This window comes from Oncorhynchus gorbuscha, linkage group LG22, assembly GCF_021184085.1.
Source record: "Oncorhynchus gorbuscha isolate QuinsamMale2020 ecotype Even-year linkage group LG22, OgorEven_v1.0, whole genome shotgun sequence".
NCBI classification, from domain to species: domain Eukaryota; kingdom Metazoa; phylum Chordata; class Actinopteri; order Salmoniformes; family Salmonidae; genus Oncorhynchus; species Oncorhynchus gorbuscha.
In genome coordinates, this window is record NC_060194.1 from 37,552,182 (window position 1) to 37,578,710 (window position 26,529).

At 39.5% G+C, this 26,529-nt stretch overlaps 2 protein-coding genes across 2 annotated transcripts; both read right to left on the reverse strand.

Moving 5' to 3' along the window:
• Positions 1-2,723: 2,723 nt before the first annotated feature.
• On the reverse strand, positions 2,724-13,051 carry LOC124009433 (hydroxysteroid 11-beta-dehydrogenase 1-like protein). The gene is made up of 7 exons (XM_046321246.1): positions 12,970-13,051; positions 8,585-8,715; positions 8,138-8,249; positions 7,941-8,032; positions 7,734-7,827; positions 5,115-5,280; positions 2,724-3,480 (listed from the first exon to the last, which is right to left on the reverse strand). Exons 1-7 carry the CDS (start codon positions 13,049-13,051, stop codon positions 3,306-3,308), a joined length of 852 nt encoding a protein of 283 aa, XP_046177202.1. The 3' UTR covers positions 2,724-3,305.
• Positions 13,052-20,892: 7,841 nt separating this feature from the next.
• On the reverse strand, positions 20,893-25,902 carry LOC124009830 (spindlin-W-like). Its single transcript, XM_046322019.1, has 5 exons — positions 25,811-25,902; positions 24,219-24,260; positions 23,853-24,118; positions 22,799-23,032; positions 20,893-21,250 (listed from the first exon to the last, which is right to left on the reverse strand). The coding sequence occupies exons 2-5, from the start codon at positions 24,236-24,238 to the stop codon at positions 21,045-21,047; spliced, it is 726 nt and encodes a 241-aa protein (XP_046177975.1). The 5' UTR covers positions 24,239-24,260; positions 25,811-25,902; the 3' UTR covers positions 20,893-21,044.
• Positions 25,903-26,529: the final 627 nt, after the last annotated feature.

The following is a 26,529-nucleotide window of genomic DNA, read 5'->3' on the forward strand; positions in this document are numbered from 1 at the left end:
ACCACCCCCATTACAATGGAAAGCATTCACCACCCTCACCGCCATTATAATGGAAAGCATTAACCATCCCCACCGCCATTACAATGGAAAGCATTCACCACCCTCACCGCCATTATAATGGAAAGCATTAACCATCCCCACCGCCATTACAATGGAAAGCATTCACCATCCCCACCGCCAGGGTAGCCTAGTGGTTAGAGTGTTGGACTAGTAACCGAAAGGTTGTGAGTTCAAATCCCCGACCTGACAAGGTACAAATCTGTCGTTCTGCCCCTGAACATGCAGTTAACCCACTGTTCCTAGGCCTTCATTGAAAATAAGAATGTGTTCTTAACTGACTTGCCTAGTTAAATAAATGTTAAATAAAAAATTACAATGGAAAGCATTAACCATCCCCACCGCCATTACAATGGAAAGCATTCACCATCTCCATTACAATGGAAAGCATTCACCATCCCCCCCGCTATTACAATGGAAAGCATTCACCATCCCCACCGCCATTACAATGGAAAGCATTCACCATCCCCACCGCCATTACAATGGAAAGCATTCACCATCCCCACCGCCATTACAAAGGAAAGCATTCACCATCCCCACCGCCATTACAATGGAAAGCATTCACCATCCCCACCGCCATTACAATGGAAAGCATTCACCATCCCCATTACAATGGAAAGCATTCACCATCCCCACTGCCATTACAATGGAAAGCATTCACCACCACCATTACAATGGAAAGCATTAACCATCCCCACTGCCATTACAATGGAAAGCATTCACCACCACCATTACAATGGAAAGCATTCACCATCCCCACTGCCATTACAATGGAAAGCATTAACCATCCCCACTGCCATTACAATGGAAAGCATTCACCACCACCATTACAATGGAAAGCATTAACCATCCCCACTGCCATTACAATGGAAAGCATTCACCACCACCATTACAATGGAAAGCATTAACCATCCCCACTGCCATTACAATGGAAAGCATTCACCACCACCATTACAATGGAAAGCATTCACCATCCCCACTGCCATTACAATGGAAAGCATTAACCATCCCCACCGCCATTACAATGGAAAGCATTCACCACCACCATTACAATGGAAAGCATTCACCACCACCATTACAATGGAAAGCATTAACCATCCCCACCGCCATTACAATGGAAAGCATTCACCACCCCCACTGCCATTACAATGGAAAGCATTAACCACCCCCACCACCATTACAATGGAAAACATTTTGATCACAGGATAAGCACCACAAAGATACAACATCCAACCATAGGTGGAGTTGGGCTTCCTGTGTGGAAACAGTGTTAAGTGGTTCATGCCATAGACCTACTGGCAACGGCACTCAGCTGGGGTATAGGGAAACAGGTCCGGGAGGCATAGCATTCCCAGACGGGGTCCCAATAACCGGAAGTTTGTGCTTGACGCTGTCCTGGAGTGGGCCCACTCCTCCAGACCTAGCCTGCCACCCGGGGTCCCGCCGGACCCCTGCATTTGTGTGACGACACTTTTGGTGGCCCACTATGGTCCCTGACGTCTACGCATTCTTCGCCGCTTGCACAGCTTATGCTCAGAACAAGACTCCTCGGACAAAGCTCCGGCTGGCCTTCTGAAAACTCTGCCTGTCACTCACTGTCCCTGGTCCCACCCTGGTCCCACCCTGTCCCTGGTCCCACACATCCCTGGATTTCATCTCACTGTTCAAATAAACCTACCATTAAAACTATAGACTGATCATTTATTTGTCAGTGAGCAAACATACAAAATCAGCAGGGGATCAAATACTTTTTTCCCTCACTGTAAATGCTTTAATCAGGACTCCATCTGAAATTGCCTATTCCCTATATAGTGCAATACTAGGTGCAATTTCAAATGTACACCAGGTTATCTCAGGGGTTTGAATAAAGGTTGCTGAATAAATGATACCTACTGTAATGTTTTACCTTAACGCCCCATTACAATTTAACTAAGACCTACATGATACCTACTGTAATGTTTTACCTTAACGCCCCATTACAATTTAACTAAGACCTACATGATACCTACTGTAATGTTTTACCTTTTGGTGGCCCACTATGGTCCCTGACGTCTACGCATTCTTCGCCGCTTGCACAGCTTATGCTCAGAACAAGACTCCTCGGACAAAGCTCCGGCTGGCCTTCTGAAAACTCTGCCTGTCCCTCACTGTCCCTGGTCCCACACATCCCTGGATTTCATCACGGGTCTCCCCCAGTCTGAGGGCAAAACTTCCATCCTGACTGTGGTCGACCGGTTTTCCAAGGCTGCCCCACTTCATTCCTCTCCCCAAACTAGCTTCGCCCATGGTGATGGCCCAGCTCATCAGCACGTCTTCCGGATCATGGACTGCGCATGGGCCAATTGTAATTTTCCTACGTCGTTCTTTGTGGTACCTGACCACACGACTGGACAGTAGTCCAGATGCCACAAAACTAGGGTCTGTAGGACCTGCCTTGTTGATAGCATTGTTAAGAAGGAAGAGCAGCACTTTAATATAGACACACCTCTCCCCATCGTAGCTACTGTTGCATCAGTATGTTTTGACCAGGACAGTTTACAATCCAGGGTTATGTCCTCAACTTGCTCAATTTTCACATTATTCATTACAATATTTAGTTGAGGATCCAGGTTTAGTGAATGATTTGTCTCCAATACAATGCTTTTAATATTTAGGACTAACTTGTTTATTGACACCCATTCTGAACCTGACTGCAGCTTAGTTAAGTGTTGCGGTGATTTCACTTGCTGTGGAAGCTGATGTGTGGAGTCATCAGCAAACATAGACACACTGGCTTTACTCAGAGCCAGTGGCAGGTCATTAGTAAAGATTGAAAACAGTAAAGGGGTCTAGACAGCTGCCCTGGGGAATGCCTGACTCTACCTTGATTATGTTGGAGAGGCTTCCATTGAAGAACACCCTCTGTGTTCTGTTACACGGGTAACTTTCCATCCACAATATGGCAGGGGATGTAAAGCAGTAGATTATGATCAATAATGTCAAAAGCTGCACTGAAGTCTAACAAAACAACTCCCACAATCTTTTTATTATAAATATATCTCATCCAATCATCAGTAATTTGTGTAAGTGCCGTCCGTACATGTTGAATGCCCTTCCCTATAACCATGTTGAAATCTGTTGTTCATTTGTTTACTCAAAGGTTGGTAAGGCAGCTGAGCCAGTAAAGGGTGCTTTGCTATTCTTGGCCTGAGGACACACACGTTCCTGTAGGCTTATGTGCTTCCTTAACTCGGGGTATGGTGGCTCCTTCAGTATGTGTAGGAGTTCTGGATGATGATGTCTCTGAAGAAGGGGAACCAGTCTCTGCACAAGCAGGCGAAGTAGATGTATCCAGGGTAAAATGACTCCTTCTGGTGTGTGGCCCCGGCCTTGATGATGTGGAGGGCAGTATCGTTGGCTGGGTAGGCCGTGTTGGTATATCCTCTGGAGGTGGCATAGAACAATGTAAAGACCTCTGTGATTGCCAACAATGATTTTGCCACCAAGTACTAAGTCATGTTTTGCAGAGGGGTCAAATACTTATTTCCCTTATGAAACTGCAAATCAATTTATAACATTTTTCACATGTGTTTTTCTGGATTTATTTGTTGTTTGTCACATTCTGACCTTAGTTATTTTGTTATGTCTTTGTTTTAGTATGGTCAGGGCGTGAGTTGGGTGGGTTGTCTATGTTCGTTTTTCTATGATTTTCTATTTCTGTGTTTGGCCTGGTATGGTTCTCTATCAGAGGCAGCTGTCAATCGTTGTCCCTGATTGAGAACCATATTTAGGGAGCCTGTTTTCTATTGTGTTTCGTTGGTGATTATTTTCTGTTTTCTGTTGTGTGTCTGCACCAGCCAGTACTGTTTTCGGTCATTTCTCTTTGGTATTTTTGGTATTTCCGTGTTCATTTGATTAAATATGGACACATACCACACTGCACCTTGGTCCTCACCTTCTTCCACCAACAACGGCCGTTAAATTGTTATTTTGTCTCTCACTGTTCAAATAAACCTACCATTAAAACTATAGACTGATCATTTCTTTGTCAGTGAGCAAACATACAAAATCAGCAGGGGATCAAATACTTTTTTCCCTCACTGTAAATGCTTTAATCAGGACTCCATCTGAAATTGCCTATTCCCTATATAGTGCAATACTAGGTGCAATTTCAAATGTACACCAGGTTATCTCAGGGGTTTGAATAAAGGTTGCTGAATAAATTATACCTACTGTAATGTTTTACCTTAACGCCCCATTACACTTTAACTAAGACCTACATGATACCTACTGTACTGTTTTACCTTAACTCCCCATTACACTTGAACTAAGACCTACATGATACCTACTGTAATGTTTTACCTTAACTCCCCATTACACTTTAACTAAGACCTACATGATACCTACTGTAATGTTTTACCTTAACGCCCCATTACACTTTAACTAAGACCTACATGATACCTACTGTAATGTTTTACCTTAACTCCCCATTACACTTTAACTAAGACCTACATGATACCTACTGTAATGTTTTACCTTAACTCCCCATTACACTTTAACTAAGACCTACATGATACCTACTGTACTGTTTTACCTTAACTCCCCATTACACTTTAACTAAGACCTACATGATACCTACTGTAATGTTTTACCTTAACTCCCCATTACACTTGAACTAAGACCTACATGATACCTACTGTAATGTTTTACCTTAACTCCCCATTACACTTGAACTAAGACCTACATGATACCTACTGTAATGTTTTACCTTAACTCCCCATTACACTTTAACTAAGACCTACATGATACCTACTGTAATGTTTTACCTTAACTCCCCATTACACTTGAACTAAGACCTACTATAAATGCAGCAGTTACTGAACCATTAGAAATATATACCATTACATCATCACTCAATACAACTCATTCATGTTGTTTCCCTTAAGTGACCAGTCATTCAACATCACAAGCACAACCAGTCTTGATGTCATGAATCTATTCAGAAGAGAGGAGAGTTGAAGAATACAAAATCTCTTCTTCTGTTGCAAACCCAAGTGTAAATGGCTCCTGTGACTAACCTGATTTTGTCCATGGCTGAGTCTGTGTCTATCAGGCCCAGTGTGGTGATGGTCAGAGACACATTGCTGCGCTGCATGGCTAGCTCATGCTGCATGGAACCAAAGAAACCGTTCACTGCAAACTTGGTGGCCGCGTAGGGCCCCACAAAAGGAGTGGTTCTCTTACCTGTAGAGGAGAGAGGTGAGAGAAAGGTGGTGAGTTCACACAGTATCCACAGTGCTTGTCTGAGTACTTCAGACTGAGAAGAACAGGATTTTACATTTTATTCTCCCTATAAGGATTACTTGTGCAGTTGCATCTTTATAAGACTATATGTGTAAGACTATCTGTATAAGACTATATGTATACGACTGCAACTGTATAAGACTGTATCTGTATAATATTATCTCTATAAGAATGTATCTATATACTGCTATCTGTATAAGACTGTATCAGTATAAGACTATATGTATATAATATTATCTGTATAAGATTATCTGTATAATACTATATCTGTATAAGACAATCTATATAAGACTATCTATATGACTATTGGTATAATACTATATCTATATAAGACTATCTATATGACTATTGGTATAATAATATATCTATATAAGACTATCTATATGACTATTGGTATAATACTATATCTATATAAGACTATCTATATGACTATTGGTATAATACTATATCTATATAAGACTATCTATATGACTATTGGTATAATACTATATCTATATAAGACTATCTATATGACTATTGGTATAATACTATATCTGTATAAGACTATCTATATGACTATTGGTATAATACTATATCTATATAAGACTATCTATATGACTATTGGTATAATACTATATCTATATAAGACTATCTATATGACTATTGGTATAATACTATATCTATATAAGACTATCTATATGACTATTGGTATAATACTATATCTATATAAGACAATCTGTATAAGACTATCTATATGACTATTGGTATAATACTATATCTATATAAGACTATCTATATGACTATTGGTATAATACTATATCTATATAAGACAATCTGTATAAGACTATCTATATGACTATTGGTATAATACTATATCTATATAAGACAATCTGTATAAGACTATCTATATGACTATTGGTATAATACTATATCTATATAAGACAATCTGTATAAGACTATCTATATGACTATTGGTATAATACTATATCTATATAAGACTATCTATATGACTATTGGTATAATACTATATCTATATAAGACTATCTATATGACTATTGGTATAATACTATATCTGTATAAGACAATCTATATAAGACTATCTATATGACTATTGGTATAATACTATATCTGTATAAGACTATCTATATGACTATTGGTATAATACTATATCTATATAAGACTATCTATATGACTATTGGTATAATACTATATCTATATAAGACTATCTATATGACTATTGGTATAATACTATATCTGTATAAGACAATCTGTATAAGACTATCTATATGACTATTGGTATAATACTATATCTATATAAGACAATCTGTATAAGACTATCTATATGACTATTGGTATAATACTATATCTATATAAGACTATCTATATGACTATTGGTATAATACTATATCTATATAAGACTATCTATATGACTATCTATATGACTATTGGTATAATACTATATCTATATAAGACTATCTGTATAAGACTATCTATATGACTATTGGTATAATACTATATCTATATAAGACAATCTGTATAAGACTATCTATATGACTATTGGTATAATACTATATCTATATAAGACAATCTGTATAAGACTATCTATATGACTATTGGTATAATACTATATCTATATAAGACTATCTATATGACTATTGGTATAATACTATATCTATATAAGACTATCTATATGACTATTGGTATAATACTATATCTGTATAAGACAATCTATATAAGACTATCTATATGACTATTGGTATAATACTATATCTGTATAAGACTATCTATATGACTATTGGTATAATACTATATCTATATAAGACTATCTATATGACTATTGGTATAATACTATATCTATATAAGACTATCTATATGACTATTGGTATAATACTATATCTGTATAAGACAATCTGTATAAGACTATCTATATGACTATTGGTATAATACTATATCTATATAAGACAATCTGTATAAGACTATCTATATGACTATTGGTATAATACTATATCTATATAAGACTATCTATATGACTATTGGTATAATACTATATCTATATAAGACTATCTATATGACTATTGGTATAATACTATATCTGTATAAGACAATCTATATAAGACTATCTATATGACTATTGGTATAATACTATATCTGTATAAGACTATCTATATGACTATTGGTATAATACTATATCTATATAAGACTATCTATATGACTATTGGTATAATACTATATCTATATAAGACTATCTATATGACTATTGGTATAATACTATATCTGTATAAGACAATCTGTATAAGACTATCTATATGACTATTGGTATAATACTATATCTATATAAGACTATCTATATGACTATTGGTATAATACTATCTGTGTAAATCTGTATTGTATAAGGCTGTGTGATGTGTACTCACCCAACAGAGATGACACTACGATCATAGACCCTGCACTCTGCTCCAGTACTGGTGAAGCTGCTGAAGCCATGTTCACATAGCTGAGGAAATTCAACTTTGGAAGAAAACACATTCAAAACTACACTCAAAGAATGACCTTGTCTCGCATGGCCAGACACAAGACTTGAAGTATAGCCTAATATGAAGAAGAAGAAAACAAAAGTGTACCTGCATCAGTTCCCTGATGTGATCCCCATCTCCGTTCCACATGGCGAATGGGGTGGATCCAATGTGATTTAGAACCAGGATGTGAAGACCTCCTGTCGAAAAAGAGAAACAGACACTAGTGTGCCTTATGAATTTCTAACATAACATAATAAATACTCACAATATGACTGAATGTATTCTTAGTGATCAGTCCGTACCCAGTTGTTCGACAGCCATCCTCACCACTCTCTCTGGGGCTGAGGACTGGGACATGTCCCCTGTCACATACAGAGCCTTCTGAGCCCCCAGGCTTGTGCACTTCGCTGCCACCTACAGGACAGAGGGAGCAATGACACACTGGTACAGAGGCTGTCAATATCTATCTGGTCATCATGAGACAGTAGAAAGGATAGAAGTTCATAGTCAGTCAGTCAGTCAGTCAGTCAGTCAGACAGACAGACAGACAGACAGACAGACAGACAGACAGACAGACAGACAGACAGACAGACAGACAGACAGACAGACAGACAGACAGACAGACAGACAGACAGACAGACAGACAGACAGACAGACAGACAGACAGACAGACAGACAGACAGACAGACAGACAGACAGACAGACAGACACAGATAGACAGAGAGACAGACACAGACAGAACCTCAAACCTTCTGTAAGGGGCACTCCCTCCTGGCCGTGATGACGACCTGGGTGCCCATCTTGGCATAGTGGTATGCCAGCTGTTCTCCGATGCCTGTGCTGGCCCCAGTCACCAGCACCCTGGCACAACGAACAGACTCTGAGGGGAAGGACAGACGGACAGACAGGCAGTCAGTCAGGCTGTGTGGGGTGAGAAAGACTACTGGCTGAGAAGGAAGATCACATGATCACTGAGGCTAAATTAAAATAGAGGTGTTTTAAGGTTAAACACAAATTTGCGTAAAATACTTAATTGTCATCATGATGATCACATACTATTAAATACGGAACGAAAATATAAATGCAACATGTAAAGCGTTGGTCCCATGTTTCATGAGCTGAAATACATGTATATTGTTGTGGAGGTGGAGGTGGGCTGCAGAGGTTTTGTGGCAACATGTACAACCAGACTGCTTAGAGACCTCGGAATTAAGGGCCAGAGCCAGCGTTCGGCAATCAAAGCTGTATCAGAGGCGGCAGAAGGCAGCAGTCAGTGGCTCTGGATGAAGAGGAAAGACCCCAGCTGGGCCCGAAGTGAGAGGGCCAGGAGGTATGCGGTCAACAATGCTTGACTCAGGGAGGAGGACGCCCCTGCCATGCATGGCATATATATATATATATATATATATATATATATATATATATATATATATATATATATATATATATGCATAGTCCCATGGGATGTTGGCTATCAACAACAAGGCAACTCCTATGACTAATTGGGAATGGGACGCAAGCGTAGGATTGATCACCCTGTCGCTGGACGCCTTTGGGGAGGGTGTATAGTGTGAAAGGCCGAAACACCCTAGGAACCAAAGGTACACTACTGACGATGCGCTCCCCAAATTTCACCACGCTCACTGTTCATTAACTCTTGGAAGTGCTTGCACAAAGGATAGTAACATCTCATCCTGTGTTCTTGGAATATTTGGTCCCCTGTTTCATGAGATGAAATACATGTATATTGTTGGTCCCATGTTTCATGCGATGAAATACATGTATATTGTTGGTCCCATGTTTCATGAGATGAAATACATGTATATTGTTGGTCCCCTGTTTCATGAGCTGAAATACATGTATATTGTTGGTCCCCTGTTTCATGAGATGAAATACATGTATATTGTTGGTCCCCTGTTTCATGAGATGAAATACATGTTGTTGGTATTGTTGGTCCCCCTGTTTCATGAGAAATACATGTATATTGTTGGTCCCATGTTTCATGCGATGAAATACATGTATATTGTTGGTCCCATGTTTCATGAGATGAAATACATGTATATTGTTGGTTCCCTGTTTCATGAGATGAAATACATGTATATTGTTGGTCCCATGTTTCATGAGATGAAATACATGTATATTGTTGGTCCCGTGTTTACATGAGCTGTTTCATATGTATATTGTTGGTCCCGTGTTTCATGAGATGAAATACATGTATATTGTTGGTCCCATGTTTCATGAGATGAAATACATGTATATTGTTGGTCCCGTGTTTCATGAGATAAAATACATGTATATTGTTGGTCCCATGTTTCATGAGTTTCATGCGATGAAATACATGTATATTGTTGGTCCCATGAAAGATAAATACATGTATATTGTTGGTCCCGTGTTTCATGAGAAATACATGTATATTGTTGGTCCCCTGTTTCATGAATGAGATGAAATACATGTATATTGTTGGTCCCATGTTTCATGAGATGAAATACATGTATATTGCTGGTCCCATGTTTCATGTGTTGTATATTGTTGAGATGAAATACATGTATATTGTTGGTCCCGTGTTTCATGAGATGAAATACATGTATATTGTTGGTCCCATGTTTCATGAGCTGAAATACATGTATATTGTTGGTCCCGTGTTTCATGAGATGAAATACATGTATATTGTTGGTCCCGTGTTTCATGAGATGAAATACATGTATATTGTTGGTCCCGTGTTTCATGCGCTGAAATACATGTATATTGTTGGTCCCGTGTTTCATGAGATGAAATACATGTATATTGTTGGTCCCATGTTTCATGAGATGAAATACATGTATATTGTTGGTCCCCTGTTTCATGCGATGAAATACATGTATATTGTTGGTCCCGTGTTTCATGAGCTGAAATACATGTATATTGTTGGTCCCATGTTTCATGAGATGAAATACATGTATATTGTTGGTCCCCTGTTTCATGCGATGAAATACATGTATATTGTTGGTCCCCTCTTTCACAAGATTAAATAAAAGATCCCAGAAATGTTCCATACACACAAAAATCTTATTTAAATCAAATGTTGTGGACAAATTTGTTTACATCCCTACTAGTAAGCATTTTTCCTTTGCCACGATAATCTATATACCTGATAGGTGTGGCATATCAAGAAGCTGATTAAACAGCATGATCATTACACAGGTGTAACTTGTGCTGGGGACAATAAAAGGCCACTCTAAAATGTACAGTTTTGTCACACAACACAATGCCACAGATGTCTCAAGTTTTGAGGGAGCGTGCAATTGGCATGCTGACTCCAGGAATGTTCACCAAAGCTGTTGCCAGAGAATTGAATGTTAATTTATCTACCACAAGCCGCCTCAATTAGAGATTTTGGAAGTACGTCCAACCAGCCTCACAACCGCAGACAACGTGTATGGTGTTGTGTTGGCGAGTGGTTTGTTGATGTCAACATTGTGAACACAGTGCCCCATGGTGGCGGTGGAGTTATGGTGAGGGTAGGAATAAGGTAGCATATCATACTAATTTGAGTGTCCCAGATATTTATCTACTATGTTACATCTACCCCTGAGTCTAGGTTGCACGACTATCACAGCACACTGTGTATGCTGGTAACATTGTGGGAGGCAAGCCGTCTGGAGAAACTATGTATTGGACTGATTACATAAAAGGAAATAAATACATAGCTGCACCGGGGACGGTCAAAGTAACTTATGTTGATATCAAGACATGAAAATTAAGATAAGATTTGTCATATCAAGAAGTTGGGACTATAAAGGTTATCTACAAAAAGATGATTAGGAGTTCATTGGCTTTAAAGTTCCAAACCGTCATTGGTTTAAATGGTGTCAGGAATGTTACATTGTATTCTTTTTAACTTAACATGAATTGGGGTATTTAGAGTTATATATAGGTAGAGAATATGGTATGGCCTGTCCTATTGAGCACTGTTGTCTGTCTGTCCTATGGAGCACTGTTGTCTGCCTGTCCTATTGAGCACTGTTGTCTGCCTGTCCTATGGAGCACTGTTGTCTGCCTGTCCTATTGAGCACTGTTGTCTGCCTGTCCTATGGAGCACTGTTGTCTGCCTGTCCTATGGAACACTGTTGTCTGCCTGTCCTATGGAGCACTGTTGTCTGCCTGTCCTATGGAGCACAGTTGTCTGCCTGTCCTATGGAGCACTGTTGTCCGCCTGTCCAATGGAGCACTGTTGTCTGCCTGTCCTATGGAGCACTGTTGTCTGCCTGTCCTATGGAGCACTGTTGTCTGCCTGTCCTATGGAGCACTGTTGTCTGTCTGTCCTATGGAGCACTGTTGTCTGCCTGTCCTATGGAGCACTGTTGTCTGCCTGTCCTATGGAGCACTGTTGTCTGTCTGTCCTATGGAACACTGTTGTCTGCCTGTCCTATGGAGCACTGTTGTCTGCCTGTCCTATGGAACACTGTTGTCTGCCTGTCCTATGGAGCACTGTTGTCTGCCTGTCCTATGGAGCACTGTTGTCTGCCTGTCCTATGGAACACTGTTGTCTGCCTGTCCTATGGAACACTGTTGTCTGCCTGTCCTATGGAGCACTGTTGTCTGCCTGTCCTATGGAGCACTGTTGTCTGCCTGTCCTATGGAGCACTGTTTTTCTGCCTGTCCTATGGAGCACTGTTGTCTGCCTGTCCTATGGAGCACTGTTGTCTGCCTGTCCTATGGAACACTGTTGTCTGCCTGTCCTATGGAACACTGTTGTCTGCCTGTCCTATGGAGCACTGTTGTCTGCCTGTCCTATGGAACACTGTTGTCTGCCTGTCCTATGGAGCACTGTTGTCTGCCTGTCCTATGGAACACTGTTGTCTGCCTGTCCTATGGAGCACTGTTGTCTGCCTGTCCTATGGAACACTGTTGTCTGCCTGTCCTATGGAACACTGTTGTCTGCCTGTCCTATGGAACACTGTTGTCTGCCTGTCCTATGGAACACTGTTGTCTGCCTGTCCTATGGAACACTGTTGTCTGTCTGTCCTATGGAACACTGTTGTCTGTCTGTCCTATGGAACACTGTTGTCTGTCTGTCCTATGGAACACTGTTGTCTGCCTGTCCTATGGAACACTGTTGTCTGCCTGTCCTATGGAACACTGTTTGAGGACTCACCTGGATCAAACGTGTCTCTCCAGAGGACTGCAATCAGACAAACGGCAAAAATGAAAAACATTGTCTTCAGCGGGACCGGCATAATAATGTTGACTTCTATTCAGTGCCGCAGGTGATGCTCAGGTAAGACACGTGACTTTAATTGGTAAAACAATTTCGTGCCTGTGCCAATATCCTACTTCATCGAACTGTAAAAACAAAACAGTCCTTCCACCTCATATATATTGTAGCCCTAGCCTACAGCTTGTCTTCCTTAACGAGGCAGCGACACTTGGACACCAGCCATGTAAGTTGGCACATACAGTTGAAGTCGGAAGTTTACATACACCTTAGCCAAATACATTTCAACTCAGTTTTTCACAATTCCTGACATTTAATCCTAGTAAAAATTCCCTGTCTTACGTCAGTTAGGATCACCACTTTATTTTAAGAATGTGAAATGTCAGAATAATAGTAGATAATTATTTATTTCAGCTTTTATTTCTTTCATCACATACCCAGTGGGTCAGAAGATGACATACACTCAATTAGTATTTGGTAGCATTGCCTTTAAATTGTTTAACTTGGGTCAAACATTTCGGGTAGCCTTCCACAATAAGTTGGGTGAATTTTGGCCCATTCCTCCTGACAGAGCTGGTGTAACTGAGTCACGTTTGTAGGCCTCCTTGATCGCACACTTTTTCAGTTCTGCCCACAAATTTTCTATAGGATTGAGGTCAGGGCTTTGTGATGGCCACTCCAATTCCTTGACTTTGTTGTCCTTAAGCCATTTTGCCACAACTTTGGAAGTATGCTCATTGTCCATTTGGAAGACCCATTTCCTAGTATTTACGGAATGTCTGTCTCTTACCAACTGAATACCGTTGTGAATAGAACTTGGCCGTTTTAAATGATGTACATTAGAAAATAAAAAAGCATGTTTTTTTCAATTACCTTGTGGATGGATGACCAACCAAGAACACTGCGCATGACTGCAACAGAAGAACCATATCTCCACCTTAAAACAATCCTTGTTGCTTTATTCTGTGCATTCTGCAGCCTCCTAACTTCACTTGATGATGCATTTCCCCAGACCACCGAACAGTAGTTCACCTGACTCTCAACCAATGCCTGTGTTATTTGCTGAAGGATTTTCCCTGGTAAATATTTAGCTATCCTTCTGATTATGCATGCTTTTTTAATATTTTTTTTTTACATAGATTAGTTATTTGAGACGACCATGATAAGCAGTTGTCTAGCTGCACTCCCAATAGTTTGGTTTCTGCCACTTCTTCAATTTGTACTCCTCCCATACTTAATTGTATCCCATGCTGTTTTGGCCTTTTCCTAGTTGAACAGACAAGTTTGTTTTGGCAAACCCACTTCCTGATATTCTCCAAATCTCCTTGTAAAGCCTGCTGTACCTGTTGAACCGATTGCCTTGCTGTATAAATTGTAGTATCATCTGCAAATATAGTAGATTGAGTTTCAACCAAGGCATAGGGAAGGTCGTTGGTATATATTAAATAAAGAAGTGTCCCAAGGCAGCTGCCCTGCGGTATTCCACAGTTAACACATTGGGGGAAGAAAAATAACCATTGATATAGGTGGACTGTTTTCTGTCAGTTAGATATGACTGTACCCAATTCAATGCTACCTCCTTAAAACCATAATACATTAATTTTCAAGATTAAGATTATTTCATGATCCACTAAATCAAATGCTGCACTGAAATCTAAAAATAGTACACCTACAAATTTGCCATTATCCATAGCATTGAGCCACTGATCAGTTATGTCAACCAATGCAGTGGTAGTGGAATGGTTTTTGCGATAAGCATGCTGATTGGCTGTAATCAGATCATTCTTATCCATGTACTCCCACATGTGTCTACTCACAATACCCTCTAATATCTTACTGAGTGTAGGGAGTAGACTAATTGGTCGACTATTAGCAGGAGTAATGAGTTCTTTGCTGTCTTTCGGAATAGGACAAAGTTTCGCATGCTTCCATACATTTGCAAACAACCCTTTTTCCAGTGACCAATCAAATATGTATCTCAGTGGAAATGCAATCTGGGGTGCAGCACAGCGAAGCAAAAAATTGTCCATGAGACCATAACCTGTAGATTTACCATCAGGTAATGACTTCAATAGGTTTAACACCTCCTCCACTGACACCGTTTGTAGACTAAAAGAGCAGATCTTATTGCTCATAATATGATCATCAATCCATTGGACAATAGCTTGTTTGGAAGAATGTATGTCTTCATTGTTGCTCAGTAAATTCATTTTCTTTGTAAACAAGTCTGCAAAATGATTGGCAATATCAACTGGTTTTGTGATTATTCTCCTGTCAACCTCCACACTAGATGGGCATGATGAGATAGATGTACCAAGTAAGCCCTTAACTGGGTTCCATACCTTTTTAGAATCATTTTTACAATCAATAAACGCATTGTTGTAAAATAACTTATTTTCTTTCGATTCAATTTAACTGCATAATTACATAATGTTCTATAATTCTGTTAATACATTTCCAATTTTGACTTGAGATGCTTCTTCAATATATATACATAATTTTCATCCCTCATGAAGCCATCTATTTTGTGAAGTGCCCCAGTCCCTCCTGCGGCAAAGCACTCCCACAACATGATGCTGCCACCCCCGTGCTTCACGATTGGGATGGAATTCTTCGGCTTGCAAGCGTCCACCTTATTCCTCTAGACCAGAGGAAAAAGTAGGATCTTTGACCCCATGTGCAGTTGCAAACCGTAGTCTGGCGTGTTTATGGTGGATTTGAAGCAGTGGCTTCTTCCTTGCTGAGTGGCCTTTCAGGTTATGTCGATATAGGACTCGTTTTACTGTGGATATAGATAATTTTGTACCTGTGTCCTCCAGCATCTTCACAAGGTCATTTGCTGTTGTTCTGGGATTGATTTGCACTTTTTGCAACAAAGTACATTCATCTCTAGGAGACAGAACGCATCTCCTTCCTGAGCGGTATGACGGCTGCATGGTCCTATGGTGTTTATACTTGCGTACTATTGTTTGTACAGATGAACGTGGTACATTCAGGCGTTTGGAAATTGCTCCCAAGGATGAACCAAACTTGTGGAGGTCTACAATTTTTTTTCTGAGGTCTTGGCTGATTTATTTTGATTTTCCCATGATGTCAAGCAAAGAGTTTGATGGTAGGCCTTGAAATACATCCACACACACCTCCAATTGACTCAAATTATGTCAATTAGCCTATCAGAAGCTTCTAAAGCCATGACATAATTTTCTGGAACTTTCCATGCTGTTTAAAGGCACAGTCAACTTAGTGTATCTACATTTCTGACCCACTTGAATTGTGATACAGTGAATTATAAGTGAAATAATCTGTATGTAAAACAATTTTTGGAAAAATGACTTGTGTCATGTACAAAGTAGATGTCCTAACCGACTTGCCAAAACTATAGTTTGTTAACTTGAAATTTACGGAATGGTTGAAAAATGAGTTTTAATGACTCCAAGCTAAGTGTATGTAAACTTTGACTTGTAAACCAGTCAAAACTTTGGACACACCTACTCATTGAAGAGTTTTTCTTTATTTTTTACTCTTTTCTACATTGTAGAATAATAGTGAAGACATCAGCACTATGAAATAACACATATGGAATCATGTAGTAACCAAAAAAAGTGTTAAACAAATCACAATATATTTTATATTTGAGATTTTTCAAAGTAGGCACCCTTTTGCCTTGATGACAACTTTGCACACTCTTGGCATTCTCTCAACCAGCTTAATGAGGTAGTCACCTGGAATGCATTTCAATTAACAGGTGTGCCTTGTTAAGTTCATTTGTGGAATTTCTTTCCTTCTTAATGCGTTTGAGCCAACCATTTGTGTTGTGACAAGGTAGGGTTGGTATACAGAAGATAACCCTATTTGGTAAAAGACCAAATCCTTATTATGGCAAGAACAGCTCAAATAAGCAAAGAGAAATGACAGTCCACCATTATTTTAAGACATGAAGGTCAGACATTTCAGAAAACTTTCAAGAACTTTCAAAGTTTCTTCAGGTCCAGTCACAAAAACTATCAAGCTCTATGATTAAACTGGCTCTCATGAGGACCACCACAGAAAAGGAAGACCCAGAGTTACCTCTGCTGCAGAGGATACGTTCATTCGAGTTACCAGCCTCAGAAATTGTAGTCCAAATAAATGCTTCACAGAGTTCAAGTAACAGACACATCAACTGTTCAGAGACTGCATGAATCAGGGCTTCATAGTCAATTTGCTTTAAAGAAAGCACTACTAAAGGACACCAATAATAACAAGACTTACTTGGGCCAAGAAACATGAGCAATGAACATTAGACTGGTGGAAATTTGTCCTTTGGTCTGATGAGTACAAATTTGAGATTTTTGAATCCAACCAGTGTCTTTGTGAGACGCAGAGTAGGTGAACGGATGATCTTCGTTCCCATTGTGAAGCCTAGAAGAGGAGGTGTGACAGACACGGTCTGTGATTTATTTAGAATTCAAGGCACACTTAACCAGCATGGCTACCATAGCATTCTGCAGCGATACACCATCCCATTTGGTTTACGCTTTGGGGGACTATCATTTGTTTTTCAAAAGGACAATGACCCAACACACCTCTAGGGCGTGTAAGGGCTAATTCACCAAGAAGGAGAGTGATGGAGTGCTGCATCAGATGACCTGGCCTCCGGTCACCCGACCTCAACCTAATTGAGGTGGTTTAGGATGAGTTAGACCGCAGAGTGAAGGAAAAGCAGCCAACAAGTCGTCAGCATATGTTGGAACTCCTTCAAGACTGTTGGAAAAGCATTCCAGGTGAAGCTGGTTGAGAGAAGGCCAAGAGTGTGCAAAGTTGTCATCAAGGCAAAGGGTGCCTACTTTGAAGAATATAAAATATATTTCGATTTGTTTAACTCTTTTGTTTACTACATGGTTCCATACGTGTTATTTCACATTTTATTCTACAATGTAGAAAATAGTTTTAAAAAAAAGATAGGCAAATACACAATGTAATTGTATGCCCGCTTCCTTATACTCATTCTACTTCTCCCTCTCGCCATATTCTCATGCACAGGAATATGGGAGATATGCTATGTACCAGGAGCTGGGAACACACACCTTGTGCAAAAAATATCTCTTTTATTATCCATGATAGTGTTGTTACACAAACAGACAAAACGGAAAATTAAACACTTGTAAGCTTACTAAATAATCAACTTTTGTAGAAAGCAGCAAAATAACATGGTAAATATATTTCCTCTGAATCTCGACAGTCCTGTAAACTTGCAAACTACACAATAAAGCACTGTAACAACGGAGGGAGGAGAGAAAATTCTGATATTTTCCCAAACAGAGCTTTTGAATACCACTGACTGTCTGATGGGCATGATGAAATAATTTATGGTTTTAATAGCTAGCAAACACTGTGAGAATGACAGAGCAGAACACAAGAGAGGAGGACAACAAGTTTCCAAATGTATGTAGAATTTAAGATCTAAATTAAGTGTCATTTTGAGGTAACATTACTTTTAAAACTAAATTGAATTATTTCGGGCCTTCTTAGGCATTGTAAAATGTCATCTCTCTGGCAAAATGCCACTACTGGAAAGGAATATTCACCGGCCACACAGATAAAGATAAAAGGTCTTTATCTTTGTTCAACTTCTCTCAACAACTGCTAGTTTCAAAAGTCAATTTCAACATCAACCTTTTTAGTGTGGATAAATAGCCCCATTAAAACATATGTGCAGCTTTACAAAAGCATTCACATAAGGGACATTTTTACACCTTCATTTCTGAGGTGAACAAAGAACAAAAACTAAAGCTAGAAACATGAAACAGTTTTATGACCTTTTATGTTTAATTCCTTACTTTAAAAAAAGGTTTAAATGCTAAGTAAACCTGACCACTAGTGGGGAAAAATAATGAACCAACAACAATGGCTGCAATCGCAAAATAAAGCATTATTCAACATCAAACAGGAAGAGCAAATAATACCAAAGCATCTTTGCAGTATTTTTAAAAATGTGACACACATTACAGGTATTTACAAAAGGTAAGTACAGTTACGGGCATGACAGTCTAACAACATGACAGAAATATTACAATATTCAACCATGACTACGGGTTGGTTGTAATCCAAAATGTCTTAAACATGACTCTCTGAATTTATGAAACTAGTAGCTAAGTCAAACAATTCCAACTCAAATTAAAATGTGAGCTTAGCTGGTGTGGGTGTTTCTGAAACATGAGCAGGCAAATCTTGGCAATTGTTTATAATTTCTATTAAATAACATTATTTTCTTGCACTATTCAAGCAACACATTTGAACATTAACATAGGTCATTTTCACTGATAATATCTACTTCCTTAGCCAAACAAAACACAAATTCTATTGTCCATAGTAACCAAGTCATCAACCATCAGTTGGGAATACATTGTATCAAAGCTTTTGCCCTGGTACAAAGTTCGTATCCATGTTTTATTTCAGAATATATAAATAAAAATGATAGCTAAATATGTTCTAAAATAAGTTAAGAAAAATAAAACATTGCTGCTTCATCTCTTGTTTCTTAAAGTAACTGTTGAGTGAAAATGTAACTTTAAAGAAAGTTAATATTCTGTTAAGCCAAATAATGTTGTTGACTCGTCCTATACTCATGTGGCCAAAGCATAAATTGGAGAAAAATAAACACTTCAAAAACACCACCTCAAACTTGTATCTAAAACAGACAGTTTAAATAGAGTATGATGTCATACTGCTGAGGAGGATGAGCTGGCCAATCAGCGGCCTACTCGCATTAAAATTTGTGATGACCAGTATACGCCCACACCATTATGTTGTTGGGGTACACACACACCATTCAAATACAGAAAAGCTGCTTTTTAACATACTTAATTACTTTTTTTTGGAAGGAAAACTACTTTTCTCATATTGTAAGTAATTCATTGTCATATTTCATAGAAATCTGGAAAAGTTTGACAGTTACTTTAAATGAAAAATAAATAGATGTAAGCTTTGAGCTGTTTACAAAAGCCTACTCGATCTAAGTCACAGATTTCACACTTTTAGCAAACTTCTGACCTTGATAGTCCTTCTCCCATTAGATGAGACAAGGCAGGGAACATGTCCACAATAATGTGTCAGGTTTGCAGATTTTCATTTCGATCCAGTCAACTCAGGGGAGGTATTCAAATTCCATTGATGAATTAAGCTTCTCAATATTTCGATTTGGTAAATACTGAATTTTGAACTCACTTCCTGAATTGACTGAGTTCAAATGGGAGTCGACCTCAAGGTGGGTGTACAGGTGTGAGGGTCCTTCCTACGTAGGTTTGACCAGGTCAGATTATATTCTAGGTGGTTTTGACCAGAAAGTCCTTCCTATTCGGTGGTTTTGAGGTTTGACCAGGTCAGATTATATTCTAGGTGGTTTGTATTCTAGGTGGTTTTGACAAGGTTTAGTTGTATTCTAGGTGGTTTTGACAAGGTCCAGTTGTATTCTAGGTGGTTTTGACAAGGTCCAGTTGTATTCTAGGTGGTTTTGACAAGGTCAAGTTGTATTCTAGGTGGTTTTGACAAGGTCCAGTTGTATTCTAGGTGGTTTTGACAAGGTCCAGTTGTATTCTAGGTGGTTTTGACAAGGTCCAGTTGTATTCTAGGTGGTTTTGACAAGGTCCAGTTGTATTCTAGGTGGTTTTGACAAGGTCAAGTTGTATTCTAGGTGGTTTTGACAAGGTCAAGTTGTATTCTAGGTGGTTTTGACAAGGTCCTAGGTGGTTTTGACAAGGTATTGTATTCTAGGTGGTTTTGACAAGGTCCAGTTGTATTCTAGGTGGTTTTGACAAGGTCCAGTTGTATTCTAGGTGGTTTTGACAAGGTCCAGTTGTTTTGACAAGGTCCAGTTGTATTCTAGGTGGTTTTGACAAGGTCCAGTTGTATTCTAGGTGGTTTTGACAAGGTCCAGTTGTATTCTAGGTGGTTTTGACAAGGTCCAGTTGTATTCTAGGTGGTTTTGACAAGGTCAAGTTGTATTCTAGGTGGTTTTGACAAGGTCCAGTTGTATTCTAGGTGGTTTTGACAAGGTCATAAACGTGGATGTGGAAGTCGTCGTCGTATTTGATGTAGTAGACGGAGGGTTTGGCGGGAACCTGGTAGATAACCAGCCCAGTCCTCTTCACGCCCTTATCAGTGACGTACTCCACCTGCTTACCCACAAGGCTCTCTGTCTCCTCGCCTGGCTTCCTGTCCGCAGGCAGCAGGTGTTTGTTCTCTGGGAAACGAGGGAAAAAAATAAAGGAGGAGAAAAAGAGATATGCATATGGTGTCTGCCGTTTTACTTCACATACCAGAACAAATACTTCCTCCTCTTTCAGGTCCTCTACTCAGCAGCTAGCCACGTAAGACCAGTTCTCATGCTCTCAACAGACTACAACATTTACATTTACATTTAAGTCATTTAGCAGACGCTCTTATCCAGACCGACTTACAAATTGGTGCATTCACCTTATGACATCCAGTGGAACAGCCACTTTACAATAGTGCATCTAAATCTTTTAAGGGGGGGGGGGGGTTGAGAAGGTCAAGTTGTATTCTAGGTGGTTTTGACAAGGTCCAGTTGTATTCTAGGTGGTTTTGACAAGGTCAAGTTGTATTCTAGGTGGTTTTGACAAGGTCAAGTTGTATTCTAGGTGGTTTTGACAAGGTCTAGTTGTATTCTAGGTGGTTTTGACAAGGTCCAGTTGTATTCTAGGTGGTTTTGACAAGGTCAAGTTGTACAACCACTTCACCCAGTAGCCTCATAAGCCATTCATGACCTGATTTTGAGTTGTCTTTCTGGATGTATACTTTGATCCCCAGCAGCATTTGCCCAGCATAATCAGACGTGTGTATATCTCTTCTGTATATCTTTTCCTTAGCTTTTACATGTCAAACCTGCCTTTCATTCAACTTTACAACAATTACTTCATCCTCAGGTTCTGATAGTACTGTGGACATGGCTTCCTCCCAGGCCATCCACATAATGTGCTGTATGTCCCTATTTCAACTGCCCTATGCAGTGAAGACCATTTCTATTTCTCTTAGGGAGATAAGATATGTGTGGGTTAAAGTCTTTACAAATACCTTAATTCATGTTAAACTAGGTTTACAAACTCCTTTACTAATGTTAAGGTTTCCCTTGTGTCAGCACTAACCATTGCAACAGACCTGTGATTTGTATCAGACCCTCTGTCACGTTATCTTCTAAAGGTTAAGATAATTATATGGAGTAAATAAAAGTACTCTTCTAAAGGCTAAGATAATTATATGGAGTAAATAAAAGTACTCTTCTAAAGGTTAAGATAATTATATGGAGTAAATAAAAGTCCTCTTCTAAAGGCTAAGATAATTATATGGAGTAAATAAAAGTCCTCTTCTAAAGGATAATAAGATAATTATTAAGATAATTATATGGAGTAAATAAAAGTCCTCTTCTAAAGGTTAAGATAATTATATGGAGTAAATAAAAGTCCTCTTCTAAAGGTTAAGATAATTATATGGAGTAAATTAAAGTCCTCTTCTAAAGGTTAAGATAATTATATGGAGTAAATAAAAGTCCTCTTCTAAAGGTTAAGATAATTATATGGAGTAAATAAAAGTCCTCTTCTAAAGGTTAAGATAATTATATGGAATAAATAAAAGTCCTCTTCTAAAGGTTAAGATAATTATATGGAGTACATAAAAGTCCTCTTCTAAAGGTTAAGATAATTATATGGAGTAAATAAAAGTCCTCTTCTAAAGGTTAAGATAATTATATGGAGTAAATTAAAGTGTTTCGCACCAGCTTCAGGGAGGATGCGGAGGTCTCCGTCCTTATAGTCGTCCCAGAGCTGGTACATGTAGAGCACAGGGTCCTTCTCATAGGTGATGTAGTACCAGTTGGTCATGATGGGGGCGCGAGAAAGCACCATGCCCCTCCACTCATTCTTCTCACCGTCCTCCTTCTCAAACAGGTGCTCCACAGCCTTGCCCACCAACTCTGGCGCATCGTGGGGCACCTTGATCTTGTTGTTTACTATGGAGGTATAGAGAAGGATTTATAGTTTTGAAAAACACTCAAATAGCAGCCTGGTCAAGAATACGGAACACTCACTTTTGGTTTCAGATTATTTAATTTAACTAGGCAAGTCAGTTAAGAACAAATTCTTATTTACAATGAGGGCCAACCCCAGCCAACACAGGGCCAATTGTGCACCACCCTATGGGACTCCCAATCACAGCCAGATGTAATACAGACTGGATTCGAACCAGGGACTGTAGTGACGTCTCTTGCACTGAGATGCAGTGCCTTAGACCGCTGCGCCACTCGAGAGCCCCAAAATAGAACGTGTGCTGGTTCCACCAGGCTACTAAAATAGTTAAATAACTTAGACTGAGAGAATTGCTCTTTTTGTGTACTTTGAGGGCGAGAGGTAACATGGGGAAACAAATACTCCATTTAAAAAAACAGCCCTAGGCCCTTTCAATCTGAATGTAATGGATAGGTCCAATTCCATTCAATTCTTCTACATTGACACATATACAGTACAAGCTAGGTGCTGGGATTGAACAAAATTATCTTGCATCGAGTTGACAACACCTTTATCTTGTGGTTTGCTGTACAGGAGATAAGGAGAGCAATGGGGATAATGGTATGCAGGCTTTTATTTACAATTAGGCCTTTCTAAGATTAATCTGTTGTGTACATACTGACCTGGAACAAAGACCAGCACACACTGTTCTTTTGTGTTTTGTACATATTCGCTTGGTGGTCATTCCAGGTCGAGAATTTATTCTCTCATTACCAACATGCTTAAATCAAAGCTTTAACATACTCAAATAGTAGGTGAACCCACCGACTTTCTCTGTTAAAACCTGCAGGTTGGACACCCGCTCGTCTTTGAACAGCTCGATGCCATAGACGCAGTCGAAGCCGTCATATTTGACCATGTACAAGGAGGTGTTGACGGTGAGGCGTTCCAGCACTGTGCCTTTCCACTTGGTCAGGTTGCCCTTCTCCCTCCAATTGTGCTCAATCCGCAGGCCCAGCAGGTTGTTAGGGTCTAGGGTCGACGACGGAGACAAACCTGAACTCTCACTCAGCTCGCCACTGCTACGCTTTCTGAGAGAAGAATATAGGTGTAGGTTAAATCATAACAGGAAATACCCAAAACAGTACTCAAATATCAGTGAAATAATCAAGAACAGGTGTTTCAACCTACCTGCCCCTTTTCTTGGACATATTTCCAGAAATTCACACAATCCTGTGGGCAGAGAGCAAAGAGAGTGTATTATTTCAATGCAAAACTTTAAATAATGTAGCAAATGGCAGGGCAGGGAAGCGAACCCAGGTCGCTGGCTCACAAAGTGAGGATCGCTATGTTGCACCATCAGAACGGAAAGGCATGTCCCTACGCCCTCGACAACTCAGCCCCTCACACTGCTGGGTCATAAGTTCACAAACACCATCCCACTTCTGACACCAGTGTAGCGAACAGCAGGGCAGGGGAAGCGAGCCCAGGTCACTGGCATGAAAGGCATACATACACCCTGCGAATCGTGCTAATAGAGTTCACCCACTTAGAGGAAATAGTAATGCGGCTCATATTTATTTGTATTTTTTTTTTAACCTTTATTTAACTAGGCAAGTCAGTTAAGAACAAATTCTTATTTTCAATGACGGCCTAGGAACAGTGGGTTAACTGCCTGGTCAGGGGCAGAAGGACAGATTTGTACGTTGTCAGCTCGGGGGTTTGAACTTGCAACCTTCCGGTTACAAGTCCAATACCAAGGATCTCTACCATAGTTTCTCCAGATTGAGATTCATTTAATACAATTGTATTGAGTGTAGGCTAATTATGAATTAGCATTTCACTAGGCTATATTGATAACACATGGACTGTGTCACGGGGTAGAAATACCTATATTCAAATGACAAATGTTAGATGGCACATTGATCTGGAGACATGCAATCTGCAAATCATAACAAGATAACCTGTTACAGTGTTATCATATAATGAATTGTGGCTACGCAAGCAATAAACCCAGACCCACCAGTGTACAAGTACCGGCGTGGATGGGTTACTTCACCCAGGTAGCCCTAGTTTCCCGCGAGTATACCACAGCCCTTGTTACAATGGTTGCTACGATGGTTGCATTTACACGGGCAGACAAATTCAGATATTTTTCGAACTAATTGGTGTTATGACCAATTAAATCAGCTCTAAAAGCATCTGATGTGATTGGTCAAAAGACCAATTAGTGGCAAAAAAAATATCATAATTGGGCTGCCTGCGTAAACGCAGATTAAGTAGCCCTACCGGATGTCAACAAACAACGTCGCCCTCAACTGCTGCATGTGCAATTGTCTGTGAAATCATGTCATGTTTCTAATGTAATTTCGCTGCGGACCACATTTCGTAAGATTGCAGCAATTTGATATTTTTGGACAAGCCAGAGATATTCCTGACTACAACATCAAGGTGTAAGCATGCCTGTAAGCATTGATGTAGGCCTAGCCTTTCACATGCACGATTACGTTCAGATGTTGCCAATTGCTTTTCAAAGACGCGCGTGCCTATTTGCGCAAAGCGAAACCAATAATAGAACATTCAACGTCATGTAATCATGTGCGGTAATTTTGTGCCGTAACACTGACCACTGGTATACAGTAAAACGACCAACTGTGTTGGCATTTGCATTACCATAAATAGCGTAGACAAAATTGACACACTGGAGGGCTTGAAATGCATTATAATGTAGTGCAGTAACACGATTATCAAAGTAGAAAGCATATTTAGACAAAGAGAGTTACCTGGCCCCTATTTTCATATCTACTTCCCTCTGCTGAGCAGAATCCGCCTCATGAAGGCTACAAGGAAACAGTCTGACTACGGGAACTACAACTACCAAGATAGGTTTATGACTAAACTCTATAAAAGTGTTGTCCTTCGCACAGGCCGCTGGGAGTTCGTGTCCTTCACGTTACCCACCCAAATAAAGCCATTGCAATAGATTGGGTTGTGTAACTCACAAAGGAGCAAAAATAACGGTCTTTAGTGGAGCTGTACATTGTGGCTTTGACAAGCAATTAAATGTTCAGTGTGTCAGTGTGCCTGTCTATTTCAGGAAAAATGAATGAACATAAAAAGTATCCATTTTGTTTTGCCAATCTTTCGGCCAAGCGTTTAGATTGAACTACATTTCCCACAATGCAATACACATCGCGGATAGGGTTGGGAAAATTCCTTTACAGCTGCACTATGACATGTATTTTTCCCTCAGCCCATACTTTCTTTGTCCTGCTATTCAACTGTGGGCCCATATGAATAGCTATGCCTGCTTTAGGAAATATATTTTTACATACAGTCTAGACCTACAATGTGTGAGTACTTCTGTAGAATGGATGCATTGCATGTTTATATTTATATCAAATGATATAATATTGGCTACTAATAATAATATGTTAGCAATTATAAAATGGATCAATGTTGAATAAAGGCTTGGAAGTGGTGTTGTGAATGAGTCAACCAG

What these genes read in the sequence shown, in the direction of transcription:
- LOC124009433 (XM_046321246.1), bottom strand. Translation starts at nt 13,051, where the DNA reads ATGCCGGTCCCGCTGAAGACAATGTTTTTCATTTTTGCCGTTTGTCTG. An exon ending in GAGAGACACGTTTGATCCAG is followed by an intron (nt 8,716 to 12,969) that starts GTGAGTCCTCAA and finishes CCTTCCCCTCAG; the next exon opens with AGTCTGTTCGTTGTGCCAGG. An exon ending in CGTAGTGTCATCTCTGTTGG is followed by an intron (nt 5,281 to 7,733) that starts GTGAGTACACAT and finishes TCTCCTCTACAG; the next exon opens with GTAAGAGAACCACTCCTTTT.
- LOC124009830 (XM_046322019.1), bottom strand. Translation starts at nt 24,238, where the DNA reads ATGTCCAAGAAAAGGGGCAG. An exon ending in ATGTCCAAGAAAAGGGGCAG is followed by an intron (nt 24,119 to 24,218) that starts GTAGGTTGAAAC and finishes TTCTTCTCTCAG; the next exon opens with AAAGCGTAGCAGTGGCGAGC. An exon ending in CCGCATCCTCCCTGAAGCTG is followed by an intron (nt 21,251 to 22,798) that starts GTGCGAAACACT and finishes CTCGTTTCCCAG; the next exon opens with AGAACAAACACCTGCTGCCT.